Source organism: Tiliqua scincoides, chromosome 4, assembly GCF_035046505.1.
Source record: "Tiliqua scincoides isolate rTilSci1 chromosome 4, rTilSci1.hap2, whole genome shotgun sequence".
In the NCBI taxonomy this organism is placed as follows: domain Eukaryota; kingdom Metazoa; phylum Chordata; class Lepidosauria; order Squamata; family Scincidae; genus Tiliqua; species Tiliqua scincoides.
In genome coordinates, this window is record NC_089824.1 from 61,253,724 (window position 1) to 61,281,016 (window position 27,293).

Sequence of the window (27,293 nt, forward strand, 5' to 3'; positions counted from 1 at the left end):
AAGGGGGGAAAGAATCTGAACCATGTGTTTTGCCAAATTCCCAGTCCAAGCTTTGCCTAGAGAACCTATGTCCACTTTAAGCTAATTAGCTCCCCTTTGTTCCCCAACAATGGCCCTAGTTCTGCACTATAGCACTACTGGACTCTACCACCAGGGTAGCTCACCTGTTCAACTTGCAGAGGTCCTCCTTCCTCCCCTCTCCTGCCAGCAGCTTCTCCAACCACCACAGCAACACCTTGGTCCTAAGCAGGTCTTGGGCATGGCAGCCACACACCAGTCTTCAGTATCTCCAGCAGTCCCCATTCCAGTAATCTTCAGAAGTCCATTCACCATCTGTCCATTGGTTCAGCAGGTCCAGTAGTTCATCAGCCAATTCATTAGTTCCTCAGTTCATCACTCCATCATGTTTGCTTTTTTATTTCCCAAACCTTTTTTCTTTCTGCATGTGCTGCTTTTACATGGGCGGGAGGCCTGGTCTGGGCAGGAGGTCTGGTCTAGAGGGTAGCCTGAAGATAACATCAGAAGGTTGCCAGTTCGAGGCCACTGACAGCTCCCTGAACAGGCTGACAAGCCGAGCTGAGTTATTCCACCTGCTCTTTGCTGTGAGCAAAACCGCCTTGAAAAAAGTCAGAGGAGTAATTCTAGGTATATAAATACCTAGTTATTATTATTATTTTAACTTTGAGGGCCTTTTTGCTTCCAGTGGCTGCAGTCTAAGGCTCTGGTGTTAACCCCATGCTTGCCTGCCAGAGAAAGGGGCCACTGTTGACACCGCACCCTATCTCAGTCATTTTCAACCACTGTGCTGTGGCACATTGGTGTGCCACAAGTCACCCACAGGTGTGCCTCAGGAATCTGGGAGAAGGTCATTTATTAGTAAAACCAATGGGGATATGAGCCCCCACTCATATCCTCATGAGCCCACACTCATGGTGTGCCTTGTCAATTGTCAAAAACCTGATGGTGTGCCTTGACAATTTTAGTGTCTTGTCAGTATGCCATGAGATGAAAAAGGTTGAAAATCGCTGCCCTATCTCCTCGAGGGATCTTGCACATTTCAATTACATTGTGCCACTGTTTTTGAAGTGGTGCTTATGTAATACTGTGTGCCATTTCCCCCCTTCTGTGTAATGCAACAGCCCAGACAGAGGGAAGGAGCAGATTGGAAACAAGGGGAATTTTTAAATCTGCAGTTATACTGTGTTTGTGCCTTTAAGACCCAGCAGCCTGCTTGCCTGCCTGCTTGAGTGACATGCTGGCTATTTCTGAAGCCTGGGAGAGGCAGAAAGGCATAACCAGCTGGAGCAAAGCGGTTTTTTAAAATACAGAATTCAAGCCACATTGAGCTTCTACTGGCTGCTGCGGCATCCCTAAACTGCCCTTACCCTCAGATAGGACGAGGAGATTATGGGCAGCCCAATCCTGAGCTGCCCGGAGCGCCCAGGTTCGGCGGCCGCTGAATCCTGTGGCTCCCACGCTACCGCGGGAGGCTCCTCAGGAGAATGGGACGTTCATCCCCTTCCCCCGAGTAAGGTAAGCAGCCCTGCAATGGGGCTACTCACTTTACCACCAACCTTTTCAGTAAAGGCACTCGTGTCGGGCGTGTAGCCCTCCACGAGCGCCCTGGATCCTGCAGAGCTCAGCTCGTGGATCCTGCCCGCCCACTGCCATGCCTCCACCCTGCCCCCGCCAGCCTCCCCCCTCCCCGGAATGCCTCATCCACACCCCCATCCACGCCCCCACCTCCTGTTCCGCAGCCCGGCAGTCCAAGAGATCACCAAGCCACGGAACCTGGGCCACTGCCCAGTACTAGCCCAGCACTGGAGGGAGCCCGGCAGTGAGCCCCACAAACCTGCCTTATGGCACGTTTGCGACGGTGGCTGGCGGCACAGAGCCATGCCACCGACCGCAGGATTGGGCTCTCAGTCTTCTGGTAAAACTTTCTCGTCCTATAGGTGAGTATCTATAGAACGTTAACCTCCACTCCTAAGTGGAACCACTACGGACTCTCCCCAACTTCTGCCTCCCTGCCAACCAGCCTCGGGCAGTAGTGGTTCTAGTCAGGCAGAAGTCTACTATCAGCCTTTGAAAAACAGTCACACCAAAGGGCCCAATCCTATCCAACTTTCCAGTGCTGGTGCAGCTGCAATGCAGCCCCAAAGAAAGGGAACAAACATCCCCTTACCTGGAGGAGGCTTCCGTGGCTGCCCCTCTAACACAGGATGCAGCATATGCCCCATTGGCATGGCTGCACCAGCACTGGAAAGTTGGATAGTATTTGGCCCAAAGTCATTTAAAGGTTAGTTAACTTTAGAATTAACAATTTTTTTTTCATTTTTTGAAGTTAGTGCATAGTAATTAGATTTTTACAAAATAATATTCATTTTTCAAGTATATCTAATTCAAGTTTCTTGATTGTGGCCTTATAAGATTGCGGCCTTCCAACTTGAATAGGTTCTCCACCCCTGGACTAGGTGTACCCCAATTCCTTAGCACCCACACTTCCCCTGGTTAGTGGGGTTTGTGGGAACCCTGAGAGCTCTCAGAGATGAAGAGAAATAGCTCTTTGCTTTGGACAGAAACAGGCAAAACTTGTAAAACTAACATTTGAAACAATAATAAGAAAGTTGAAAAGCAGTATTTAAATATTCTTATATTAATATTATTAATAACAATGTGAGTTCTGGAACAAAAGTTTTCAGATTCAAACTAACCAGCTCCAAATATGGACAAGTCCTGGCTCCAGATTATAATGTTCTGATTGTTTCATCCAAACACAGGAAATATAGGGCCAGTCCCTTGAGCCTCTCCTTAGCCCTGGTCATGTAAATGGAGCATGATCAACAGTCCGGTGTTAGCAAAACTCAGTAGGGTGCCGTCCATTTCCTGCCTGATCCTTTGTTTTAGCTAGTCCACAACAGACTGTCTGGCATGTCCCAATACTGTACACATCCTAGCTACACTATTCCTGCATGCTTGCAGATTATAGGGGTTAGGATGGCAGAGGTGAAAAATCTGGCTTGTCCTAGACAGCACAACACAAATAGGGTTTTTTTCTAATCACATGAAGAGTCCCCATTCACTACACATGGATCATGAGTCTCCATTTTGAAAGTGATTGTATGTCCCTAGTGACACACTAAGTAGATTCTGCTCTGAGCAGCATTGGTCTACCAGTACTTCAACCACTGCTTAAAAAGCACTGCCAACCATAGTGCAAGCAGATACCAAGGGATACCACTGCCTAAAATTAATGGTCCTTACCCCAAAGAGTTGGGATTTGTTTCTTCTTATAAACGGGAGATGGTGGAAGGGACCAGTTACAGCAATTTTCTTCCATGGCCTAGGACAGGGGTCTCCAAACTCCTGCCCAGGGGCCAGATGCAGCCCACAGAAGCCTCTATCCAGCCCATGGCCAGCCTCTTGTCCTGTGAAAGCCTCAGGTCCACTTGACCGAACATAACCGGAGCTGTGCTCTAGTTGCATCTGGAGGGTGTTCTGAGGGCCAGAGAGGTTGAATGAATGAGCCCATTCATTCATTTAGGGTGCAATCCTAACCCCTTATGTCAGTGCTTTCCAGCACTGGCATAGCTGTGCCAATGGGACATGTGCTGCATCCTGCAGTTCGGTGTCATTCACGGAGGCCTCCTCAAAGTAAGGGAATGTTTGTTCCCTTACCTCAGAGCTGCATTGCCCTTATGTCAGTGCTGGAAAGCATTGACATAAAGGGTTAGGATTGCGCCCTTATTCATTCATCTAAGTTCCATCTTTAATTTATTTTTTAAAATTTTATATTTAAATTGTTTTTTCGGCTCTCAACACCGCACCAGATATTTGATGTGGACCTCTGACCAAAACGTTTGGAGACCCCTGGCCTAGGAGGATGGGAGAAAAGAAGACTTATACAAGAAAAAGAGCTGTCCTAGTCTACAGTATATCAGCTCTAGATTCAAGAAGGGTTGTGTCCAAGGAATGTGTACTCTGTCAAGAGAGCTGTTGTGGCATCTGGTGTGGTCAAGAGAGCTGTTGTGGGTCTAATAAAGACCTGAACGCTACTCCCCAAATACTCTACCCACACCAACAATGAGCTTCCTCTTGACACTATGCTTTCTGTTTGTAAATGATTGGTAGGAAGCTGTCTTGTTCATATGAAGCCCATTTCTAAAGCTTCTATCAGTTTCTAAAGCTTATGCTGAAGGCTTGCACGTTATCCAACTGGCAAAAACAGATTCTTCAGTTTGGCACAGTAATAATCAAACCACTACAATCTGAGCATAGCTGAAACTTGGATTTTATACACATCAGAGTAGACACATAGATGTGGAGAATGATAGCCCACTACATAGATAACAAACCCATATGCCCTTTGAAAAATGAGCATAACAGAATGTTAGTCTACATATCCTTAAATATAATTCTGAAATTAGTGGTGAATAGCAGGTTCCCTATATGCCGACAATGCTGAATAGTGAGGAAGGAAAACTAAACCAAAATATAGAATAGTCAGAAAAACTAGTATTGCTTCAGTTGCATCCTTATTACTGCATACTGGCTTCCTGTGTTAACTCTGCTCTGTGCAGTTGTGCAAAGAGAAGGACTCTGCCTTTCTTTGCATGTGTTGGTACTTTGAAAATAAAACTGATCATAGTTGTTTAAGAGTTCCAAAACTGTATATCATTCATTATGATATAATTAATCAATATTTGCATGATTATTCACAAGATGATCCGACAACTTCTGCACTATGAAGGAAACGGAAGCAATCTTCTACAATCCCAGCCTTTGGTGTTCCAGTGAGTAAGATGTGATTATGCATAATTCTGGCTCCATGCAGAATATTCACAAAACATGCTCCAACAAAATATGTTGGCTGAAATAGGAATAAGAAAGCTGAACACTCAGTGACTTTGTTGGAAATGCTCTGGGGGAAAAATATACTAAATAAGTGAATATCCAATATATACAATGCTATCATGAAGTTTTTCAATTTCAAATGAGTTCTACCTTTCATTTGTTTCTCACATATGCATAAATCTTTTAACATGGGATGTCATTAGAGGTATTAGGTTTTATTGAGTAAAACCAAGGATGATTTAAATGAATTCCAAATTCATTCTAAGAAATGTATTCAGTTCTTTCCTTTCTCAGATCAACATCTATTTTCCTTTCAATAGTCTACAACAGGGGTGTCCAAAGTTTTTGGCAGGAGGGCCACATCATTTCTCTGACACTGTGTCAGGGGCTGGGAAAAAAGAATTAATTTACATTTCAATTTGAATAAATTTACATACGTTTACATAAATGAATATATTAAAGATGAACTTATATGAATGAATGAAGGTCTTGCATAGCTCAAGGCCTATAAAAGGCCTTTCCTTTGCTGCTGCTGCTGCATCACAGACGTGAAACAACAAGCAGTGGAGGAAGCCCTCATCCCACAGCTCATGTGAGAGGTCAAACAGTCACCCTCACACTGAGAGCAGTTGCACTGGGCCAGTGTGGGCTCCAACAAATCTCTGGAGGGCCAGAGGCTCATTGGAGACTGGGGGCTCCTTGAGGACCACATTGAGAGGCCTCGAGGGCCGCAAGTGGCCCCAGGGCCGGGGTTTGGGCACTCCTGGTCTACAATGACCAGAGTGATGTGGGACTGTCCTTAAAAACTGATTGTTGAGATTTCACAGGCAAAGTGAAGTCTAGATAATCATGCTATATACAGGATGACATGACCAGAAGACAATTGTCATTGCAAGGAATTAGTGAACCTTCACAGTTCGCCTGTCTGCTCATTTGCCAATGCCTGGCAGCTGCAGACCCACAGCTGCTGTCTTCAATAAGTATAGAGCTATGCCAGAAGGAATTATCCCTGCAGTGTTCAGAGAAGGCAAGGCCCAGATAGGGGACATATTTCTGTAGAAAACAAAGACTGAACATAAAGTCTGAAAAAATTTAATGCATATATTTTTATTAATTTAAAAAAAACCTAGCTTCTTCTAGTACTGTAGTCATATTAATATGTGCATTCTTTTCTAGGTATACAGACTACTCATGACCTTTTTGTCAGCAGTAAAGGCGTTCGTGTAGGGTGCCAAGCCTTGCACGAACGTCTTGGATCCCACCTCCCTCCGTCCCCCTGGCACGCTTCCCACCCACACCCTTCCCAGCCCCCACCTCCCTGGCACACCTTGCCCCGCCCTTTCTCCGCCCCCGCCAGCCTCACCCCTCCCCAAACTGCAATTGTCTCTGCCCCTCTTGCAAAGTGTGCAGTTTTTCCAGCACTTTTTGCAAGAAGTGCAAGCAGCAATTGGAATCTCTTTCCCTGCATCCAGAGCAGGGTTGGGCCAAGTTTGCAGCCCAACTCAGAGTAAGGGACATTCATTCCCCTTACCACATGTAGCGCAGCAGCTGCCCCTATAGGGCTAGTTGGATCTGTGCCACATAAGGCAGCGATTTTCAATCTTTTTCATCTCATGGCACATTGACAAGGCACTAAAATTGTCAAGACACTCCATCAGGTTTTTGACAATTGACAAGGCACACCATGCTGCCAGTGGGGGCTCACATCCCCCATTGGCCCTAGTAATAAATGAATTCCTGTGGCTCACCTGGGGACCACTCGCGGCACACCAATGTGCCAGGGCACAGTGGTTGAAAATGGCTGACATATGGAGATGGTGCAGATCCGAGAAGCGCGGTGTAAGATCAGGCCACCTGGGAGGTTAGGATCCAGTCTACGTGCCGGATCCTGGTCCTGCTGCCCCTTTTGGTCCCAGTCCTCCCACCACCCCAGAATGCCCCCATTCCACTCTTCCCAGACCTCAGTGCGAACTCACCTTTGGTCAGTGCAGTGGGGCCAGATTTGGCCTCTGGAAGCTGGTGCACATCTGTGCACCAGCCTCTTGACTCCTGTGGTGGTGCAAGGGACTGCTGTGGTGTGACACCTCTGGGCTGAATCAAGAACACTCCTGAATTGCATGCCAAGATTATTGTGCACCCGCTTTCATCTCCCAGCCCCAAATGTTGGTCGATGTAAAATGGGCTAGACTTAACATGTGTTTGTAGTACCCAACAAAAGCCGTCTCTTTTTCATGCACACCAGTGGCTTCCCACTACTCGGTGTGTGCATCATACATGAAGAATCTGCAAAGTCTGTCCAACAGCAGCCTCCAAAGCTGTTGGGACAGGTTACCCGAGCACACAGCTTGGCCCATTGTGCGCATTCCAGCATGCCTGATTGTTCTTGCAGAGACACGTGTCCCCCAGCAGTAGAAAAGGGGCTATTCTTGTCTACTCCCCCCAAGTGGTTGTGAAGTCAGGTCAGGAAGCCGCATCTCCGATGAGCAGGGGTGGGATTGGGGCTGCTTTGCAGGAAGGGGGGGCCAAATCCTGGTGCCACTTGGGAGGAGACAGCTCTGCAGGAGGGCGTGAGCGACAGAAGCGAGGCTCTTCCTGCAGCCCTGTCCGCACACAGCCTGCTTCAGGGCCGGGCCAGCCCGGGCACGCTCGGCGCGGGGCCCGGATGGGTGGGGAGCGCCGTCACTCCGGCCAGGAGGCGGTGCCGAGCAGGGCTTGCAGCGTCAGTTCGGGTCTCCGTGGTGCAGCCGCTGCCAGGGCTGGGGAGCAGAGCAGCAGGGAGCCCGCGGCCGCAGCGGAGGGACGCCTCCTCCCGGGGACACAGCTCCCTTCTCCGCCTCCAGCAGCTCCGAGAAAGTTGCAGCGCAGAGAGAGCCGCGCCGCCCGCCCGCAGAGGCGAGTGCGCTCCGGCCAAGAAGCAGCTGCCATGAAGCCCGGCGGGGAGCAGGAGGCTGCCGGGGGAGGCGACCCCTGGAAGGAGTGCGTGGAGGTGGCGGTGCAGCTGGCGCTGCGGGCGGGCCAGGTGAGCAGCAGCCACGTGGCTCAGCCGACTGGGGGTCCTCCCCACTGGGAAGCCGGGCAGGGGGGAAAGCAGGGCCACGGAAGAGTCTCCAGCAGGGGGGTTTCCACCTCCTCCGGCCTCTTTCAGCTGCTGGGGTGAAACTGCAGCACCTCATGCCCCCCACTGAGAGGTGGCAGCAAAGGGCCGGGGCTTCCTTCCTCCTACGGACAGATCCCCAACCCCTGCCTGCCTGCAAGCCTGGGCACGTACAACCTGCTCATCTGTCAGCCCAAGCCCGGGCGCCTTTACTCGGAAGTAATCCCTTCCTCCCAAGTACTAGTGGCCCAGAAGCACAGCCTGCCTGTGGCTTCCCTCTGGGGTGGAAAAAGGTGAGGAAGGAGGGGAACTGGCAGTGGCCCTGCTTCCAAAATGAAATGAACTGGGGGTGGAAAGGGCTGGATTAACCCAGCAGGGAGGAAAAGGCTGCCAAGTGGGTCAGGTCAAGGAAAAGCTGGCTGCACTTCTGAGCGCCTGGCCTAAAAGTGGCCTGCAGAAAACACCACCAAGTGTTGAAAGGGCACTTTATTTAAAAACAAGCATTTATTTTGTAGTGTGTGTTTCCTGCTGGAATGATGTGGCAGGGGATGATGTGCTGATACAGTGTTGCACTTACAGCAGCATGTGTGTGTGTGTGTGTGTGAATGTCAAGGATTTTCCCCCTTAACAACCAACAAGAGAGTTAGGTAATCTACAGTAGTTCTGATTCTGATTTCACTTCATCCAGTGCCTTGCAAACACTTTGGCTAGCCCTAGAATTTCTTGGGAATGTTGGGGCTCTGTTATGCAATGTGAGAAGTCCTAGTAAAGGAGAGAGCAAGTCCCAGAAAACCTGCTGAGTGCTGACCATTTCTAGCCCTTAAAAAGAGGGATTTGGCTAAAGCAGTGTTTCTCACAACTGTGGGTCAGGACCCACTAGGTGGGTCACAAGCCAATTTCAGGTGGGTCCCCATTGCAGTATTTTATTTTTAGTATGTTAGACTTGATGCTATCATGGTATGTGACTTCATTTGGGGAAATGTTACAGACAGTACTTTTAACAAGCTATTATATATATTCTTTTGACAGTGACAGTAAATTAGACTTACTCCTGGGTACGTCTGAGTAGGATTGCAGCCTAGGATCATTAAAAATTTTCCTGCCTGATGATGTCACTTACATAAGAATATAAGAACAGCCCCACTGTATCAGGCCATAGGCCCATCTAGTCCAGCTTCCTGTATCTCACAGCAGCCCACCAAATGCCCCAGGAAGCACACCAGATAACAAGAGACCTGCACCCTGGTGCACCCTTGCATTGGCATTCTGACATAGCCCATTTCTAAAATCAGGAGGTTGCACATTTTCCTCCAGAAACTTGTGCAATTCCAGTTTAAAGGCATCCAGGCCAGATGCTGTCACCACATCCTGTGGCAAGGAGTTCCACAGACCAACCACACACTGAGTAAAGAAATATTTTCTTTTGTCTGTCCTAACCCTCCCAACAGTCAATTTTAGTGGCTGTCCCCTGGTTCTGGTGTTATGTGAGAGTGTAAAGAGCATCTCCCTATCCACTTCATCCTTCCCATGCATAACTTTGTATGTCTCAATCATGTCCCCCCTCAGGCATCTCTTTTCTAGGCTGAAGAGGCCCAAACACCGTAGCCTTTCCTCATAAGGAAGCTGCCCCAGCCCAGTAATCATCTTAGTTGCTCTCTTGCACCTTTTCCATTTCCACTATGTCCTTTTTGAGATGTGGTGACCAGAACTGGACGCAATACTCCAGGTGTGGCCTTACAATCGATTTGTACAACGGCATTATAATATTAGCTGTTTTGTTCTCAATACCTTTTCTAATGATCCCCAGCATAGAATTGGCCTTCTTTACTGCCACTGCACATTGGGTTGACACTTTCATCGACCTGTCCACCACCACCCCAAGATCTTTCTCCTGATCTGTCGCATACAGCTCAGAACCCATTAGCCTATATGTGAAGTTTTGATTTTTTGTCCCAATGTGCATGAGTTTACACTTACTTACATTGAAACGCATCTGCCATTTTGCTGCCCATTCTGCCAGTCTGGAGCTCATCACAATCATGTCTGGTCTTCCCCACTCGGAAAAGTTTGGTGTCATCTGCAAACTTTGCCACCTCACTGCTCATCCCTGTCTCCAAGTCATTTATGAAGAGTTTGAAAAGCACTGGTTCCAGGACAGATCCTTGGGGCAAACTGCTTTTCACCTCTCTCCATTGTGAAAATTGCCCACTGACACCCACTCTCGGTTTCCTCTCAATCCAGGAGAGGACCTGCCCTCTAATTCCCTGACTGTGGAGTTTTTTCAGTAGCCTTTGGTGAGGGACCATGTCGAAAGTCTTCTGAAAGTCCAGATATGTAATGTCTACAGGTTCTCCCGCATCCACATGCCTGTTGACCTTTTCAAAGAATTCTAAAAGTTTTGTGAGGCAAGACTTACCCTTACAGAAGCCATGCTGCTTCTCCCTCAGCAAGGCCTGTTTGTCTATGTGTTTTGAGAGTCTATCTTTGATGGGGCATTCCACCATCTTAGGCGGTATGGATGTTAGGCTGACCGGCCTATAGTTTCCCGAGTTCCCCCTCTTTCCCTTTTTAAAGATTGGCGTGACATTTGCTATCCTCCAATCCTCTGGCACCGTGGCCGTTTTGAGCGACAAGTTGCATATTTTAGTCAAGAGATCAGCAACTTCATTCTTCAATTCCTTAATAACTCTTGGGTGGATGCCATCTGGGCCCTGGTGACTCACTTCCGGTCATGACATCACTTCTGGTGGGTCCTGCCAGTTTCTCATTCTAAAAAGTGGGTCCTGGTGCTAAATGTGTGAGAACCACTGGGCTAAAGTATGCTGCATACTCTCAGGAGCATTCCTTTCTTCTCATATTGCAAGATTGATCCCTGGGATTCCAAAAAATCCTGGAGTATTTGAGGACTATTAAACTTATCAAGTATGTATTTCATGTTCTTTAACACCAAGAAAATCCCTACAGAACAGCCCTATGTATGTCTATTAGCACAATCCTATGGATGTCTATTCAGAAGTTCCACTGTGCCTGCAATCCTAAATATACTTACCTGGGAGTTAGCCCCACTGAGTTCAGTGGAACTTCTGGGTGGACATGCATAGGTTTGTGCTGTTAGTATTCTATTGCTAGTGTTACAATCATGATGCATTCCTAATTTAAGTTTCCTTTAATTTTTACAAAAGATTTCTGTTTTACAAACATTACCAGTAAGATCTACAAATCTGTCTTGTTACTCAGAGCATCACAATGGAATAACCTGAAATTGTATAGTCGATTTCATACCAGTGGAAACTTGGAATGATTACACACTTGCATTTTAGTAAATCTGATTCTTTTTTTGTTTGTTTTGAAGCCAACTATGGTTGATTGGCCAAATGTATATATAACAAAAATGAAATTCAGGACACTGGCTGGTAATTTGATTGGTGCAGAGGTTAAGTTGCTTCCCACGTTCCTATCACTTGCTCCTATTGGTATTTGCTTGAAACCGACTTCTCAAACAGGATATCACCTTTCTTCAGAGAGGCAAGAAATGAGAATAATGTGGGCAGCATATCCTGTGCTTTTGCATCAGTTTCTTCCTCCTTCTGAAGCCAGCAGTGAGTTATTTCATTTGGGCTAAATGGCTCCTTTTAGATAGGAAGAAATGTGTGGGGTGGGGATCAGCTGAGTTCCATAGGCTGAATTTGAGCTTTTAGATTGCTTTTGGGTAAATTGGGCATCAGTCCTTTTTTATGTTTGTTTGGAACTAAATTCACTACATTCTGTGATGTTTGATACAAAAATGTAAGTCTTACACTTGATTACCTGTATTTGAAAGTAATTATCACTGAACTCTATTTACTGTATTGAACTCTGAACTTAACTTTCAAGTAAACATGCACAAGAGCAGGCTATGTTGGGTTAAAAAAAATTGGGATTTGGTAAAACTTGAGCATTTATTTTATGCAGTGTATGGTATTGTAAAATAAAAGATGTTTTTCATTCCTGGCTAACTCCTTCTGGTTCATGAAAACACATTACCATTTTTCTGTGTTCACTTAGAAAAGTCTTCCTATCAGATTTCTTTTTGAAATGACATCACTATTATGGGAAGTATGTTTAAGTTTTTCAAGACCTGAAAGAAAGGGGGGGGGGCACAAAACAGAGATGTCTTTTGCTGACACGTTCCTTTGCCCCCCCCAAATAACTTATTATTGGTTATTGTCATCACTGTATAGCACATGGTTTACACAACTTTCAGAGGCAAATGAAATTATGTTTGAATGTATTCACTCATTTGACAATGGTTTCCGTCATGTACTCTATATTTAAAAAATGAAATGTAAAGTTTTATTGTGTGCTGATCCACATTTGTTACTGCAAGTGAGTGTTGGCTTTAGTGGGATAACAAAATTACACCTGCTGATTTGATGGTGAAGTCATTGGTGTAAATGGAAAAACCATAAAAAATACTATTTTGACATAATATGGTGACTTTACACTTATCCTTAATTAAGAAAATTCTTAATGATGAAAACACTGCTGAAGGCCAAAATCTGCACTGTGATTGTGCAGACTGATCTGCCTGCAGTATTGGCATCATGTTACATCAATACAAGCACAGCATCACTGACAGTGCAAGCCTATGCATATATACTCAGGAGTATGTCCCATTGAATTTAATGGGACTTATTCTTAGGTAGGTGTATGTAGCATTGTTGCCTTATTGTTCAATCCTATGCACGTTTACTCAGAAGTAAGTTTCGTTATAGTCAGTGGGGCTTACTCCCAGGTAATTGTGGATTGGATTGTAGCCTTAAGCATTTATGTGCAGATGTAGATTAGATACTAATCTCATAATTGAGAACTAGATTTCTTCCTTTGAATTATGGTGTATTATTTGCCATTAATTTGAGTTGAATAAGAGTTTGTGAATGTGGATTTGGAAGAATTGTGAGAAAAGTAATACCTAGTATTCTTTATTGTAGATCATTAGGAAAGCTCTCACTGAGGAAAAACAGGTGTCCACCAAAACTTCTGCTGCAGATCTTGTAACAGAAACGGATCACTTAGTAGAAAATTTAATTGTTTCTGCTCTGAAAGAAAAGTTTCCCTCTCACAGGTATGTCTGCAGTAGTCATAATAGTAAAAAATGCAGACTTTTTTTTTGGTATGTGCTAACAAAAAATACAATGTGTGAGTGAGACATACATGTATCGTGTATATACTGCATACACTGAACAGTGAGGAATTGATTGCTGTCTGTCATATGTGCAATTGTCCAGATCTGCTGCCACATTTTTTTAAAATAATACCATCAGTGTACATAGCACTTTACTTAAAAGTAAAGGTGTTCAGACATCATGGAAAGCCATGTTTAAACTACAGATTTGCAGTGTTCCCTAGCTTTGGGAATATACTCCCCCTGCATATACAAGAGGGGAAGGAAAATTGGCCAATCCATCATTTAATCATGAACCAGGCCAGAGTGGAAAGATAAATCCCCACATAATGTGTGGCAACTCCTGTAGTTTGAAGGCATAATGTTAGAGGTTTTTCTAGGTCACAATGCAATAATATTGGGGTGGTGGTGGAAGAAATTAATCTACAAGTGACAGTAATTGTATGTAACTGGCTGGCCATGGGCAGGGAGCCAACATGCACAGCAGTTTTAGGCTCAAAGTTTCTTTTTTGATACAAGTTGTCACCTGGTATTTAAAAGTCAAACAAGCTGGTGTGCTATCATGAAACCTGAGGCTGGCATGATGGTAACACATCTATGCAATGAATTAGAGATTACCAATGGGAAGGGAGGCATGAATCTTAAATGAGGTCTTGAGAATTTTTGTACGAGACAGTGATTGGACACTTAATGTCATTTTCCAGAAATATTTCATGGCATAAGAATCCAGTGCTTTGGACACTGCATATATTCTCAGATTAAGTGTGAGCTGTTTCCCCAAGAGTAAAAATTGATTATAGACTGTACTGCCCAATGTAGAAGCCTTAGGATTGATATAATAACGAGATGCTGCAGGGGTTGTTCAGTGGTTGTTACAAGGTGTTTTTGTTTGTTTGTTTGTTTTATAATACTCCTGGCAAATACTCTGGTGCCTTTTCAAATCCAGATTAGGTTTCCCCCAGTGAAACGAATATAGTAGTTTTAGACTAGTCTTACTGAACATCTGTTCACGTTAAACAAAACAAAACCACTGTAAACTTTAACATGATTGTAATTCTAATAATTGTCAGTCAGATGTGGCTTGCATTCAGTTTTAATTGGGAAATGTTGAGGGAGGAATATAGTAGGAACACTTAAAATTATGGATCACCTTGTATAGCTTAATATACTTATGCATAGGCTGAAACCAAAGACTTTTTCACAAGTCGCATTGAAACTGCTTTTTACATTTCCCTCATCTCTAATACTTACATTAGTTCAGTGGCATCACTAGGGTTTGCAGCACTTGGCGTAGGAGGCCAGTGTGTCACCCCATGATGGACCTCCTCCCCATACAGTAGGTGGGGCAACACCCTGGGCAGTGGGCATGGTGATGCACCATTGCCCCACCCTCACTGGTTTTTTGGCTGTTTTTGATAGGATAGCGATATCTCAATGTGGTTTGTTTCATTGCAGTCAGCATGAAATTACGCATTCCATTGGGATTGGGGCTATTTTTTGTGAAAGAAGCACTTCATATCACTGGTGTTCCTGGATGGGGGAGGAGCAAAATGCTAAGTATCTTCAGGCACCAGGACACCTGTGCAAGGCAGCCCCTCTCCCTCAGCTTCTGAGCCATTTGGGAAGAGAAGAGCAAAGCAGAGGAGAAGCCTCTGCTTTGCTCTTGCAGCCATGACTAGCTCGGAAACCAAGGGAGAGGCTGCTTTACATGGGCATCCTGCCGCCTGAAGAAACTTAGCATTTTTCCCCACCTCCAGGAATGCCAGTGATTCATATAAGCACACATTAATGCAATTAATGTCTAGTTTGATGCTTATAAAGTGGTGGAGCAGTACGACTGACAGTACTCAAGGTATTCTCAATGGAATGGTAGTACAGCACTGTAGTTCTTGAAAATAAGCACTCGGATAGTTTCAGCTGGGGTCTCGTTCAAAATGTATTACTGCCCAAAGGTTTAATAACATGACATGGGAATCTATATTTGGGTCAAAGTAGACAAGATGGTGACAAATGTATATTTTTTTCACATGACCATCCAGTTCACATAGAGGGGGGTTCATTCTTACTTTAGCAGTAAAATTAATGTGTGGTAGAGGAATGCAGATCCCCTCTCCCCTTAGTCTGTTGCCACTTTATTTTCTGCTTGAACCATGAATTGAGGAAAGAAAGGCACCTGAGGAGGGGTTCAGTGCACCTTTCCCACATGTTCCATCTTCTGTTACATTGAGATCAGCCCCTGATATATACTGATTTCTATATGTACTAATGATAAAATTCAAAGCCTCCTCAAAGATCTACCACTGTAGCTTTATAATATAAACTGAAAGCAGTAGAGAACTATATATGCCACTCCTAAACTGCCTTCAGTTTGAAAACATGTTCTCTTTCACATTCCTGCTCCCAATAAACACAACTTTAATTAGAATGCTCTCATCTATGGTGGTGTTGTACATTCATTATAGGTTTATTGCAGAAGAAGCTACTGCTGCTGGTTCAAAATGCATACTCAATGACAGTCCGACCTGGATTATTGATCCTGTTGATGGCACTTGCAATTTTGTACATAAGTAAGTATGTTCTTGTTTCAGCCTATGGCTGCAATCCTGTGCACACTTTCCTAGGAGTTTGCCCCACTCAACGCAGTGAGACTTACTTCTGAGTGGACACGCGTAGGATTGTGCTGAAAGTCTTTCATTCCTTACATCCTGTTTCACTCTTGTTTAAAGGTGTTTTTCTGTGTTTAGCCTGATGACTTACTTGCTTATAACATTACGTTCCTGAGCATCTGTCAATGTCAGAGTTACTCATTTAAATATGCATAGTCCACTGACTCCTTAATTATGATATTTGGCTACATATATAAGCAAAAATGCTATTGAAAGAGCCACTTCTTTGTGTTGTTTTGAATACTTATGCAAGTTGACTGGTGCACTTCCAGATATTACCTGCAAGCAGCAACGGTAGCACTAAATCAGAAGTGAGGGGGGAGTGCCTTTAGGAGAGAGAAGTACTAATTGGCTTATGAATTTAGATTTACTATTGCTGTAGTGGTCACTATCAGCAAGGGAATTACATCTGTCCAGATATGGTCTACAGCAGAGGTGCTGTAGGTGGATCGCGATCTACCGGTAGATGGCGAGGCAAAATGAGTAGAACGCGGAGTGCTGACCCCCCCCTTCAGGTGCCTCTGGGAGGAAACGCCAGGAGTAAGGCCCATTGTACTCAATGGGGCTTACTCCCAAGTAAGTGTGGCTAGGTTTGCAGCCTCACAGCCTAATCCTAGGCATGTCTACTCAGGAGTAAGTCCTGTTATACTCAGTGGGGCTCAAGGTACACCAACATACATTGTACACATAAATGTTATATGTTATGATGGCGCGAACATTGTAAAAAAAACTCTGGTAGATCTCCGGGCCTTGCTGGGTTTCAAAGTAGCTCTTGAGCCAAAAAAGTGTGAGCACCCCTGGTCTACAGTGTCTGGCCAAAAAAAGCGACTTCCAATTTTCCTGAGAAACTGGAAACCACGCAGGGCTTCCCCAGCCCTCAGAATGCCTTATAAGGACATCAAAAGTTTTGGTTTTGGGGGGAAACTGGAAGTTGCATTTTTTCCCCTGGTACAGGCATTCTGAGCATTGGGGAGACCACACATGGCCTCCCTGGCCCTCAGATCACCCTCTGGACCTGACCAGAGGGCAGTTCCTGTCATGGTCAGAGAATTTGGGGTGCCCAAACCTGCAGATTTGAACATCCATGGATTCTGGTATCAATGGGGGGTTCCAGAACCCCCATATATAACAAGGGTTCCCTGTACATCACATTTGATTGGACTTGTGACTTTTTTATGCATGCATGTATGCTTTACAACTCTGTGGAATTTAAAAGACAGAATGACAAAATTTTAAATTTTCTCCATTTAAAAATTAAAATTTTGGTGTGTACCCAGAGGAATTCTCTGTATTTTAAGAATTGGTACTAATTTTTAGGAGAAAATACTCATAAATAAAAAAAATATTGCTTGGCCACTTCTTTATAACATTCTTACAGTTACAAACAGCATGACCAGGTATTCTTATTGATACTGTAAGTGTTAGTGGTACTGGTCCAAAGCCTTGTACAGATTACTACTAGAATAGGAGAAGCATAACTTAGTGCTGCTTCATCAATCTAAAGGCACAGAAGCTCAGGATCAAATCAGATGCGATAGCAGATGTTCTATATTTTCCTGGTGAAACATAAAAACCCTATATATGCACTCAGAGAGCACTGACGAACCAGATGGGCAAGTCCAAAAGCTGTTAATATTCTGAGACCCCTTGGTATTCCGAGACCCCTCGGTATCAGTGGGATTTGAATGCTTTTTGTATGGATTCAACCCATCTCAGTGCAACACGCAGCCCAATTCTTATTCATGTATATCCTGAAGTATATTCCACTAAGTTCAGTTAGACTTTTAATTGTGCATACAATTGTAGCAAACTTTAATTTCTTGAATACGTACCCTTGAATAGAAATTTTTTTCTATTTTTTGCAGAAGCTTTTAGTTGATTTACTATTGCTAAGTCATGTTGACAAACCATTACACTGAAATAGTATTGTTTATTTACAACCCTTCTTTTGATATCTTGATAAAGTGGGGATCAAGTATCAGTAAAATACTGGATAGCTGAAGATCTTGAAAAGTGTTTGTTTAGAAAAGTGTATTAACAAATACAACTGATTTTATTTCACAGGTTTCCAACTGTGGCTGTTAGCATTGGATTTGCTGTTAACCAAGAGGTATAACATAATGTTCTGTAAGTTAGTAAGATAGGCTTGAGATTCTTTGGGGTTACGTGACAATTCTAACAAATATTTAGTGATCTTGATGCTAATAAGATATTTTTATGAAGAAAGCTTTTATCACTATTTTAACCATACCCTAAGTCATGGGTCTCCAAACCCCAGCCCACGGGCCAGATGCGACCCATGGCCAGCCTCAACCTGGCCCGTGGCTAGCCTCTTGTCCCCTGAAAGCATCTGGCCCACTTGGCCGAACATGACTGGAACTGTGCTCTGGTTGCATCTGGAGGGTGTTCTAAGGGCCAGAAAGTTTGAATGAATGAGCCCATTCATTCGTTTATTCACTCATCTAAGTTCCATCTCTAACTTATTTATATAAATTTTATATTTAAATTTTTTTTCCAGCCCTCAGCACCGTGCCAGAAATTTGATGCTGCCCTCTAGTCAAAATGTTTGGTGACCCCTGCCCTAAGTCATGAATTAGATTATCTAGCCCATGGTATAAATTTGTGGAAATCTAGGTTTAAATTCAGAAACCTGCATTTAGTATCAGGATCAGCCTTCCATTCTGGAAACAATTTAACCAAAGGCTTTACTATGAACTACCATAAATGAGTTGATATCTTCACTCAAAACATTTCTGGTTGACAACCTTCAGTCTCGAAAGACTATGGTATAAGCCTTCAGCACCCAGTATTCCCAGGTGGTCTCCCATCCAAGTACTAACCAGGCCTGACCCTACTTAGCTTCTGAGATCAGACAAGATCAGGCATGTGCAGGGTAGCAGTTGCTAAAAAAAGAAAAAAATTCTGATGGTAAAGGATGTTGTACAGTTTCTTAGGAACCAATTCTAACCAATTTTCCAGCACAGATGCAACCACAGTGCAGCCCCAAGAAGAGGGAACAAACATTCCTTTACTTTGAAGAGGCCTCCTTGACTGTACCCTCACCACAGGATGCAGTGCATGCCCTATTTGCATGGCTGCATCAGTGCTGGAGAATTGGATAGGATTGGGCTCTTAGGTAGAATTCTGCAGATCTTGCAGAATGCAATGGTCATATATCCCTAGTTACAAAGACCAGTTTGTTATGAGTATTCTTCCATGGTGATTCTAAGCATGTTTTCTTGGAAGTAAGATCCATTGAAATAAATGAAACTTGTTTCCAAGTATGTCCATTTAGGAGTGGGTTATTAAACATGAGAGTGGCCTAGGTTCAGCCATTGTGCAATCGTTCAAGTAGCACATGTTCTTGCACTTTTCTCCATCATCCTTTACCTGTTCATGGTGAAACAAAATCTTGGAACTTGTTCAAACTTCAAATCAAGATTGGATTGATACTAAGCAAGAATCAGAGGGCCTGGCTGCCTTCCTTTTTGTAACAGCCCCGACTAGTTATGAGGGACTGTGATAAAACCACTGAAACTGTTTGTCAGGTGAAATCCACCACTGTTGCTAAATGATGGATGGAAAGGATAAAACTGTGCATAGAGCAACATTTAAGAGCAGCAAGCTAGAACAAAATTATTGCCTTGAATTCCATCTTTATAATTTTCCTGCAAGGCTCCACTTTAGAGCCACTCCATATGCCTTGTAACTTCTAAGATAAACCTGTACATAACAGTGACAAATCTGTGTCTTCAAATACAGCATCTATAAACTGGGGACAACTTCAGGTGACAAAGGCAGTTGAGAGTGCTGCTGAACTGTTTGGCCATAACTTTTTTTCCACAGTACCTCCACCCCACCCCACCCCTGTGGTGTTTCCCCCAGTTCTGGGCTTGGCTTCAGAGGGAGGTATAGGAAGGAATGTTTCAGCAACCCCATTCTGCCAGCTGCTTTCCATCTGAAATTGTCCCCCTGCTCCTGCTTTACAAATGTTAGGCAATGACACTGCATTTGAAGTTGGTGAGCTACTGCTGTTGCATCTAATTCTTCCCTTCTAGTGGTATTATAAGGAACAGCACAGTGGAATGGCATGCAACACCTTAGTTTGAAGCAAAGTGCACCTGCACTACTGTCAAGTAAAGTCACTCTGGGCTGTTGCACATTGGGCTGTTGGTGAATTTCCCAGTGGTGTGAAGTTAGACCTACTGTTGCATGAAAACTATACTGAAAATCCTGCTTTGTGGTTGCAGCACTACAACATGCAAGAGATGCTAACTATTTGAATTTCTTTTTTGCAAAAAGAGTTTTTGTACTAGCAGAAGGATCCTGGTGCTGGCTTGGAAACTCCATGCAATGAGCCATGTGCTTGATGAACTGCTGTTGTTCATTCTGGCTAGTGCTTTGTTTCTAGTGGACTTTTCTGTGATGACTGTAATGGAAGAGTCAGCCCTATGATGTATACAAAGCAGTAGCAATATTAGTCTGTTAGAACAAAAACAGCAGAGAGTCTTGTAGCAATTTAAAGGCTAAGTGCTACAAGATTATCTTCTTAATATGTATAAGGGGAGGAAACAATTTTTTATACATAGCATGTAAAGATGATACTCTTGGGTAATCAAAACGATTCCTTTTATCACCTGTAGCATGAACTACAACTATATGAATTTAAAACTATGTTAATTTGTTAGTTGTTTTATACTGAAACATATAATACAAATTGCATTCATGTTCTTTTCCTTTCTCAAAACCTTAAAGCTTGAATTTGGTGTAATTTATCACTGCACTGAAGAACGGTTATACACTGGTAGAAGAGGTCAAGGGGCATATTGTAATGACAAAAGGCTTCAGGTATCAAAAGTGACAGGTTGGTTTAGATTTTGTAAGCACTCTAACAGAAATTTTCTATATTACAATTGTAGAGAGTTGTCAATAGTTAGATAGACTTTATGTATGTTCATGTAATTGTAGCTCTAATTGTGTTAACAGTAACTAGCCCTTGTTTTCTACAACGTGCTTTAATTAAAAAAAATTTAAAAGAGGCTTGATAATTTATAATACATGTATAGGGCACTTTTAGAATGCGTGAAGTGCTTCACATATATTACCTTGATGCAAAACTTATAACAAACCTTTTAAGGTGAGTAGTATTTTCCCCATAGTGTACCTACCGAGGTTGAGAAGGAGTGGTTTGCCTAAGACAACCCAGTGAATTCATGGCAGAAGTGGAATTTGTATCAGGAAAGTTCTGATTTGCAGTTCAGCCTCAGCTAGTATGCTACATTGACTCTCTTTATAAATATAAATATTGTGGCAAACAGAACTGATGGCTCCTACCTGATTTTTGTTGCTGGACCTGCTTCAACGGCAAGTGAATATACCGTATGTAGTGGACTTAGGGATGGTGCAAACGTTCCAACTGAGACTGACTGGCATGAGCAATCTCCATACAATTAGGTCTAATTATATGAAAAGCTGCATTCAGATGTTACAGCCACTGCAGGGAAATTTTAAGTAACTTTCATTCCACATTGGGGCTGTAATGTATGAAGCAGCACTTGCTTTCAGGTAGATTAACCCTGCAGAGTGGATAGCATTCCAGATTATTTGTGTTTTTGCTCTGAAGAAACATGAACTAGAGCTATTGATATGAACTTCAATGGTGGTAGCGGAATTATTCTTATAGTGTCTAGATGAGGTCTAGAAGATTTGAGTGCAAAACAAAAAAAATCAATCTTTTGCTGTTGATGGAAAATGGTTATTCAAATTGGAATAGCTTGTTAAACTATTGTGTTGTCTTGTGGTTCTTCAAATATCTTTCACATTCGTTTGCTGTACAGTATTTGTGCTGAATTTCACAAATGTAACACAGTAAGAAAGTATCTGTTATTGAAAAGTCCAAAATGCATTTCATGATAGTATTCTACATCCCGTAGTGCTCTTTTTGATTAATATGGATAAAGATTCTATTTCTGTGGTTATAAGTGCTGAAGGGCCCAGTCCTATTCAACTTTTCATCACTGATGCAGCTTTGTCAATGTGGCACGCACTGCATCCTGCTTTTGGCAACCATGAAGGCCTCTTCAAGGAAAGGGAATATTTTGTTCCCTTACTTTGGTGCTGCATTGCAGCTGTATCAGTGCTGGAAAATTGGTTAGGATTGGGCCCTAAGACTTGCTTCCAAATAAACATATTTGGAACAGAAGTGAAAGTAATACTAAACAGATTTGTGTCATATAGTTTCAGGATATGAAGTGGAACTTAAGGGCATTTCTTTGAAAAAGAGAGAGCGGGAGAACAGCTTAATTTGCATTTTGCAAAAGAGTTGTACTGCGAAACCTCAAAAGATACTTCACAATAAACATTGGGAAAAGAGCTATGTTGAAAACCCGTTGAAGTAATGCAAATCAACATTTTTGTTTGTTTTAGATATCTCAAAGGCCTTGATTTTAACAGAAATTGGTCCAAAACGGGATCCTGAGACCTTGAAAGTATTTCTCAGTAATATGGAGAGACTGCTAAAAGCTCAAGCTCATGGGTAAGACCATTCAGAAATCTTTGGAAAGAACACGCACATGCAGTGAAGCTAAGCAAAAGCTTTGCATAGCATTCTGATGCCCATTTGGAAGTTTGCCAGAACCCAAGCTTCTCCATTCACTGCCCTGTCAGGGGAGCTCCATGTGAACAATGTAAATACTTTCTTGGAGCTGTTTGTAAACATTGAAGTCAGAAAGGAAGCATGGGAGTTATCGTCAAGTAGATGAGAACAAGCAAACTGGAGCATATTCGTGGCGGGGCATCTTTGATATCATTGTAGAGAAAGGGAGAATACTGACACAAACATCCATAAATCTGTAAGAAATATCTAGAAAAAGTCATTGTTCTGCAAATACCAGCTTGAGTGTGCAAGACAGTACTGTAGAAAAACATAAATGACCCAATCCTATGCATGTCTACTCAGAAGTCCCAATAGTGTCAATGGGGCTTGCTCCCAGGAAAGTATGGATAGGATTGGGCTGTCATTTTATTATTAAGAATATATACAGGAGTGCACTACTTAACAACCTTCTGCTTAATGATGGACTACATATATGACGGTGGTCAAGGCACAAAAAAGAGGCCCTTAATGAGGCGGTTGGAACTCCCATAGTCTTCAGTAGAGTGTATACAACAAAGAGGGTCTTAATGCGAAGTAGAGGCAATCTGTCTCCAGTGGCCTGTGCAGCCAGCTAGTTTCTGGCAGGGAGTGTCTGTTTACACAACAAAAGCACCAGGTTGGGTTTTATGTTTGCTTAATAACCTAATCACATAACAACAGGGTTTGGAGAATGTATCCCCATCGTTAAGTGGCACACACCTGTATTGCTTTTTAACAAAAAAGTTTACAAAGTGGTTTACAAAGTCAAATAATTAAATAACAATGTAAGTAAGTGTAAAGTAATGCACATTGGGGGGGGGAATCAAAACCACATATATGCTAATAGGCTGTGAGCTGTGTTTGACAAATCCAGAGAGAGAGACCTTGGGGTGCTGATAGACAGCTTGATGAAAGTGTTGACTCAGTGTGCAGCGGTGGTGAAGAAGGCCAATTCCATGCTCTAGATCAGGGGTGTCCAAAGTTTTTGGCAGGAGGGCCACATCGTCTCTCTGACACTGTGTCGGGGGCCGGGGGAAAAAAAATTAATTTACATTTAAAATTTGAATAAATTTACATAAGTTTACATAAATGAATTTATTAAAGATGAACTTATATGAATGAATGAAGGTCTTGCAATAGCTCAAGGCCTATAAAAGGCCTTGCACAAAGCAAGGCTTGCCTTTCCTTTGCTGCCACTGCTGCATCACAGATGTGAAACAGCAAGCAATGGAGGGAGCCCTCATACCACAGCTCATGTGAAAGGTCGAACAGTTGGCCATCATGCTGAGAGCAGTTGCATCGGGCCAGTGTGGGCTCCAACAAATCTCAGGAGGGCCAGAGGCTCATTGGAGACTGGGGGCTCCCTGAGGGCCGCAAGTGGCCCCCGGGCCGGGGTTTGGGCACCCCTGCTCTAGATAATTAAAAAGGGGATTGAAAATACAGGCAATATTATGCTATTGAAGAAATTGATGGTAAGGCCACACCTGGAGTATTGCATCCAGTTCTGGTCGCCACATCTCAAAAAGGATATAATGGAACTGCAGAAGGTGCAGAAGAGAGCAACCAAAATGATTCCTGGGCTGTGGCACATCCCTTATGAGGAAAGGCTATCGCATTTGGGGTCTTCAGTCTAGAAAAAAGGCACCTGAGGGGGGACATGATTGAGACATACAAAATTAGGGGATGGATGGAGTGATATTCTTTTGTCTCTCATACAACACCACAACCAGGGGATATCCTGGGTGAATCAGCGGACAAACCGAGTATCAGGAGAGTGAGAACAAACAAAAGAAAATATTTCTTTACCCAGCATGCAATAGGTCTTTGGCCTGATCCAGCAGGGCTCTTATGTTAAACAGCTCCCTGTCCCAAAAGGGCTCACAGTCTGATGATACTGATTTTTAATTTTACTGATGATGGGTAAAAAAATAGAACACATAGTAGTGTGGAGACTCTTTTTCTTTGTCACACATCTTCCATTTCCATAAATATTTTGTACTTCTTCTGTCCCTGATTTGTTGTAGGGTTCGCGTAATTGGAAGTGCAACCTTGGCGCTTTGCCATCTAGCATCTGGTGCCGCAGATGCCTACTACCAGTTTGGCTTGCACTGTTGGGACTTGGCAGCAGCTACTGTTATTATCAGAGAGGCAGGTGGTGTTGTGATGGATACTTCAGGTAAGCAAAATATGCGTTCAGGAGGAGGAAGCGTGGACTTCATATTTAGAAAGCACGTAGTGCAGTTCTTTGCTTTCTAGCTCATAGAAGGAATATTGTTGGGACACTCTTGATTTATGGTTATGCCAGTGGCAGATTTCTCCATTTTTGGTTTGAGGAGATCTGGATTATTACCTTGATTACAATGCAAGATGAGAGGGAGAATGCTTCCAGTGCTTTTATCTTAAGAAATGAGATGCAGGAATGAGATGAGCAAAGAATATGTATTCTATTAACACATATAGAACAATCTATGGAAAGTGTGTACTGTTTAATTCTGCAGCTAGTTTTTCTCAAGAGGGATAAGTCATATTTCTATGAAATACAGTACCTAAGAAATTATATCCTTATGAGAAATGATTTGTTTCTCTGTCTCAGAGAGGGGGAGGGACTCACTGTACTTTTGACTCCAAATGTGTGTGTTGATCAAATTCCTCTCTGTTATAGGTGGGCCTCTAGACCTAATGTCATGCCGTGTGGTTGCAGCAGGTACCCAGGAGATGGCTACATTCATCGCTCAGGAAATACAGACTATTCACTATAGGCGGGATGATGAGAATTGATTGGACCTCAGTGTTTCTTGAAAATAACATGGGTCCTTCCCTTTTGAACTACTTCACTTTCTTCAAGATGGGTTTCTTGTATGGTAAATGATTTAAGAGTGTTCTTTTGTACAGAATACAGCAAAAGTATTCTAAAAAGATTTTAGTTGCTTTATAGGAAGGTGAAGGGAAATTTTTAAATTTTGTAAGCTTCTTGGCCCCCCCTTTTTAAAATAAGGATTTGTTTTATCTGTATTTTTTCTTTTTTCCTAGTATGTCACAGGCATGCCAGTTGACGTAATTTCTTTCTCCTCCTAGCCTGAAACAGGCTTTGTAACACATGCAACTGAAAAGAAAGCTTTATTTTTTTTCAAATCTCAGGTAAATTATCTTTTGTTCTGAAGCAGGGGAGAAGTTTTAAACTGTGTGCCTAAATATTGCCATCAAACAGTACTTGAGAAAGTTATTACTCTTTTCTAAATTTAAAATAAATGCTTTGAGCAAATATTTACAACTATTTCTGTGGTACATAAAGAGCGTTGTTAGTAAATATCCTTTAAATTGTTTATTCCCTTTGTATAATTAATAATGTAAAAAGTTAATAGTAATGCAAATTGGAAGACAGAAAGCTGTATTTTTCCAATATAGAATACTATTCAGCTTAATTCAAGTAGCACAACGTAAGTTTCACAGATTTTTAAAAAATGCTCTGAAGGATTAAATAAGGACAATAGTATTTGCTATGATAAGGCTATGATGGTTTCAGCCTAAATACTGGCATTAAGCAGACAGCTGGCTTGTTACCAAATACCTAATCTTTATGTTTGCAGGTGGCTTAACAGTGAAATAGGCATTCTGGTCATTGCCATACTTGAGTCACTTTTGTGAGACAAAGGATATCTGTAGGGTTACATCAAATACTAGCAGAAGTCTCTTGCATACTGAGTGCTAAAACTGGTTCAACAGGGCTTTGTGGCTTGCACTGTGAGAGATTTATTTAGAAGACTGAAGGGAGGCATCCAACCATCCTACTGAAAACTGCAGTAGAATCTTCTCTCTTGGCAGTGTCTGAGCAGTTGCCATGAGAATCATGGGATCAAGCCATAGGACTGGTCCTGACAAAGTGGTAAACCAATGGGGGGGGGGGGGAAGGGGGTTTCACATGATTGAATATAATATTGGAAACTAGCATGTTGGGAAGAGGGTTCAGCTAGAATCCTTCTTTCTAATATGATAGTTTTCTATATACAAGGAAATAATTTGTAGGGATGATAATTGTGAACCTGCACCTACAGTGAAGACTGTGTCTGAAATGATACAGTCTAGAAAACTCTGTCTCATCAGATATTTGCAAGAATTAAAAACCTTAGAATGAAAGTGAACCTGAAATCAGTTCTCACTGTAGGAATGAAATGCTGCAGCTGATTGTTGTCATCATTTCCAGATAATAGTATGTTAGTCCAGCTGCAGCCTCTCTCTCTCTCACTAAGAGTCCTAAATACAGGATTTGGCATTAGCCAGATTGGATTCCCCTCCCCGTTTTGCTGCTTTTTTTTTTTTGCTGGAGATGCAGGAGGGGGAAGTGGCAAAAATGGTCTGTGGTTACTTGGTGGCCCTTGCTTCTCAGCTGGGGGTAAGCAGGGGAGGCTGGGGGAGGCAGCAGAAGACTGGAGGCAGCACAGCAAGGGGGTGGTGAATAGCCATAGACCTTTTTCATTGCCGTCTCCTTCAGTCTTTCTCCAGCAACAAAAAAGCAGCACTTTTGCTGGCAACTGGTGGGGAGCAATGCCCAGAATCTCCCTTTTTTTGTCACACTTTCGATTTTTATAAAAAAACCACAGGTGTGCTATCGTGCCTGGAAGTGACATCACATCTGGGGCCCACGTTACTTTCAGGGGTGACAGATTTAACTAGGCCCCGGATACTATAGTGTAGCTATGCTAGTTCTATCTGGAAATAAGTGCCATTAAAATTATTATTGTATAAACATGTTCAGAAATTAGATCTAAAACTGAGCCAATAGTCACAATTTTTAAACCTAGGACTAATTTCCTTGTACCTTTTTCTTCAAAAGAAATATAGCCACAAATTTTGTTAAGTCATAGAGTTCTGTGTTCTGAGTTG

At 43.0% G+C, this 27,293-nt stretch overlaps 1 protein-coding gene and 1 pseudogene across 1 annotated transcript; one reads left to right on the top strand and one right to left on the bottom strand.

Annotated features, from left to right (window-relative positions):
- The first annotated feature begins 7,603 nt into the window (after nt 1-7,603).
- IMPA2 (inositol monophosphatase 2) lies at nt 7,604-26,276 on the top strand. The gene is made up of 8 exons (XM_066625176.1): nt 7,604-7,873; nt 12,919-13,052; nt 15,575-15,679; nt 17,843-17,888; nt 20,534-20,642; nt 22,205-22,313; nt 24,437-24,588; nt 25,075-26,276. The coding sequence occupies exons 1-8, from the start codon at nt 7,778-7,780 to the stop codon at nt 25,188-25,190; spliced, it is 867 nt and encodes a 288-aa protein (XP_066481273.1). The 5' UTR covers nt 7,604-7,777; the 3' UTR covers nt 25,191-26,276.
- Nucleotides 18,571-18,688, bottom strand: LOC136650728 (5S ribosomal RNA; annotated as a pseudogene).
- Nucleotides 26,277-27,293: the final 1,017 nt, after the last annotated feature.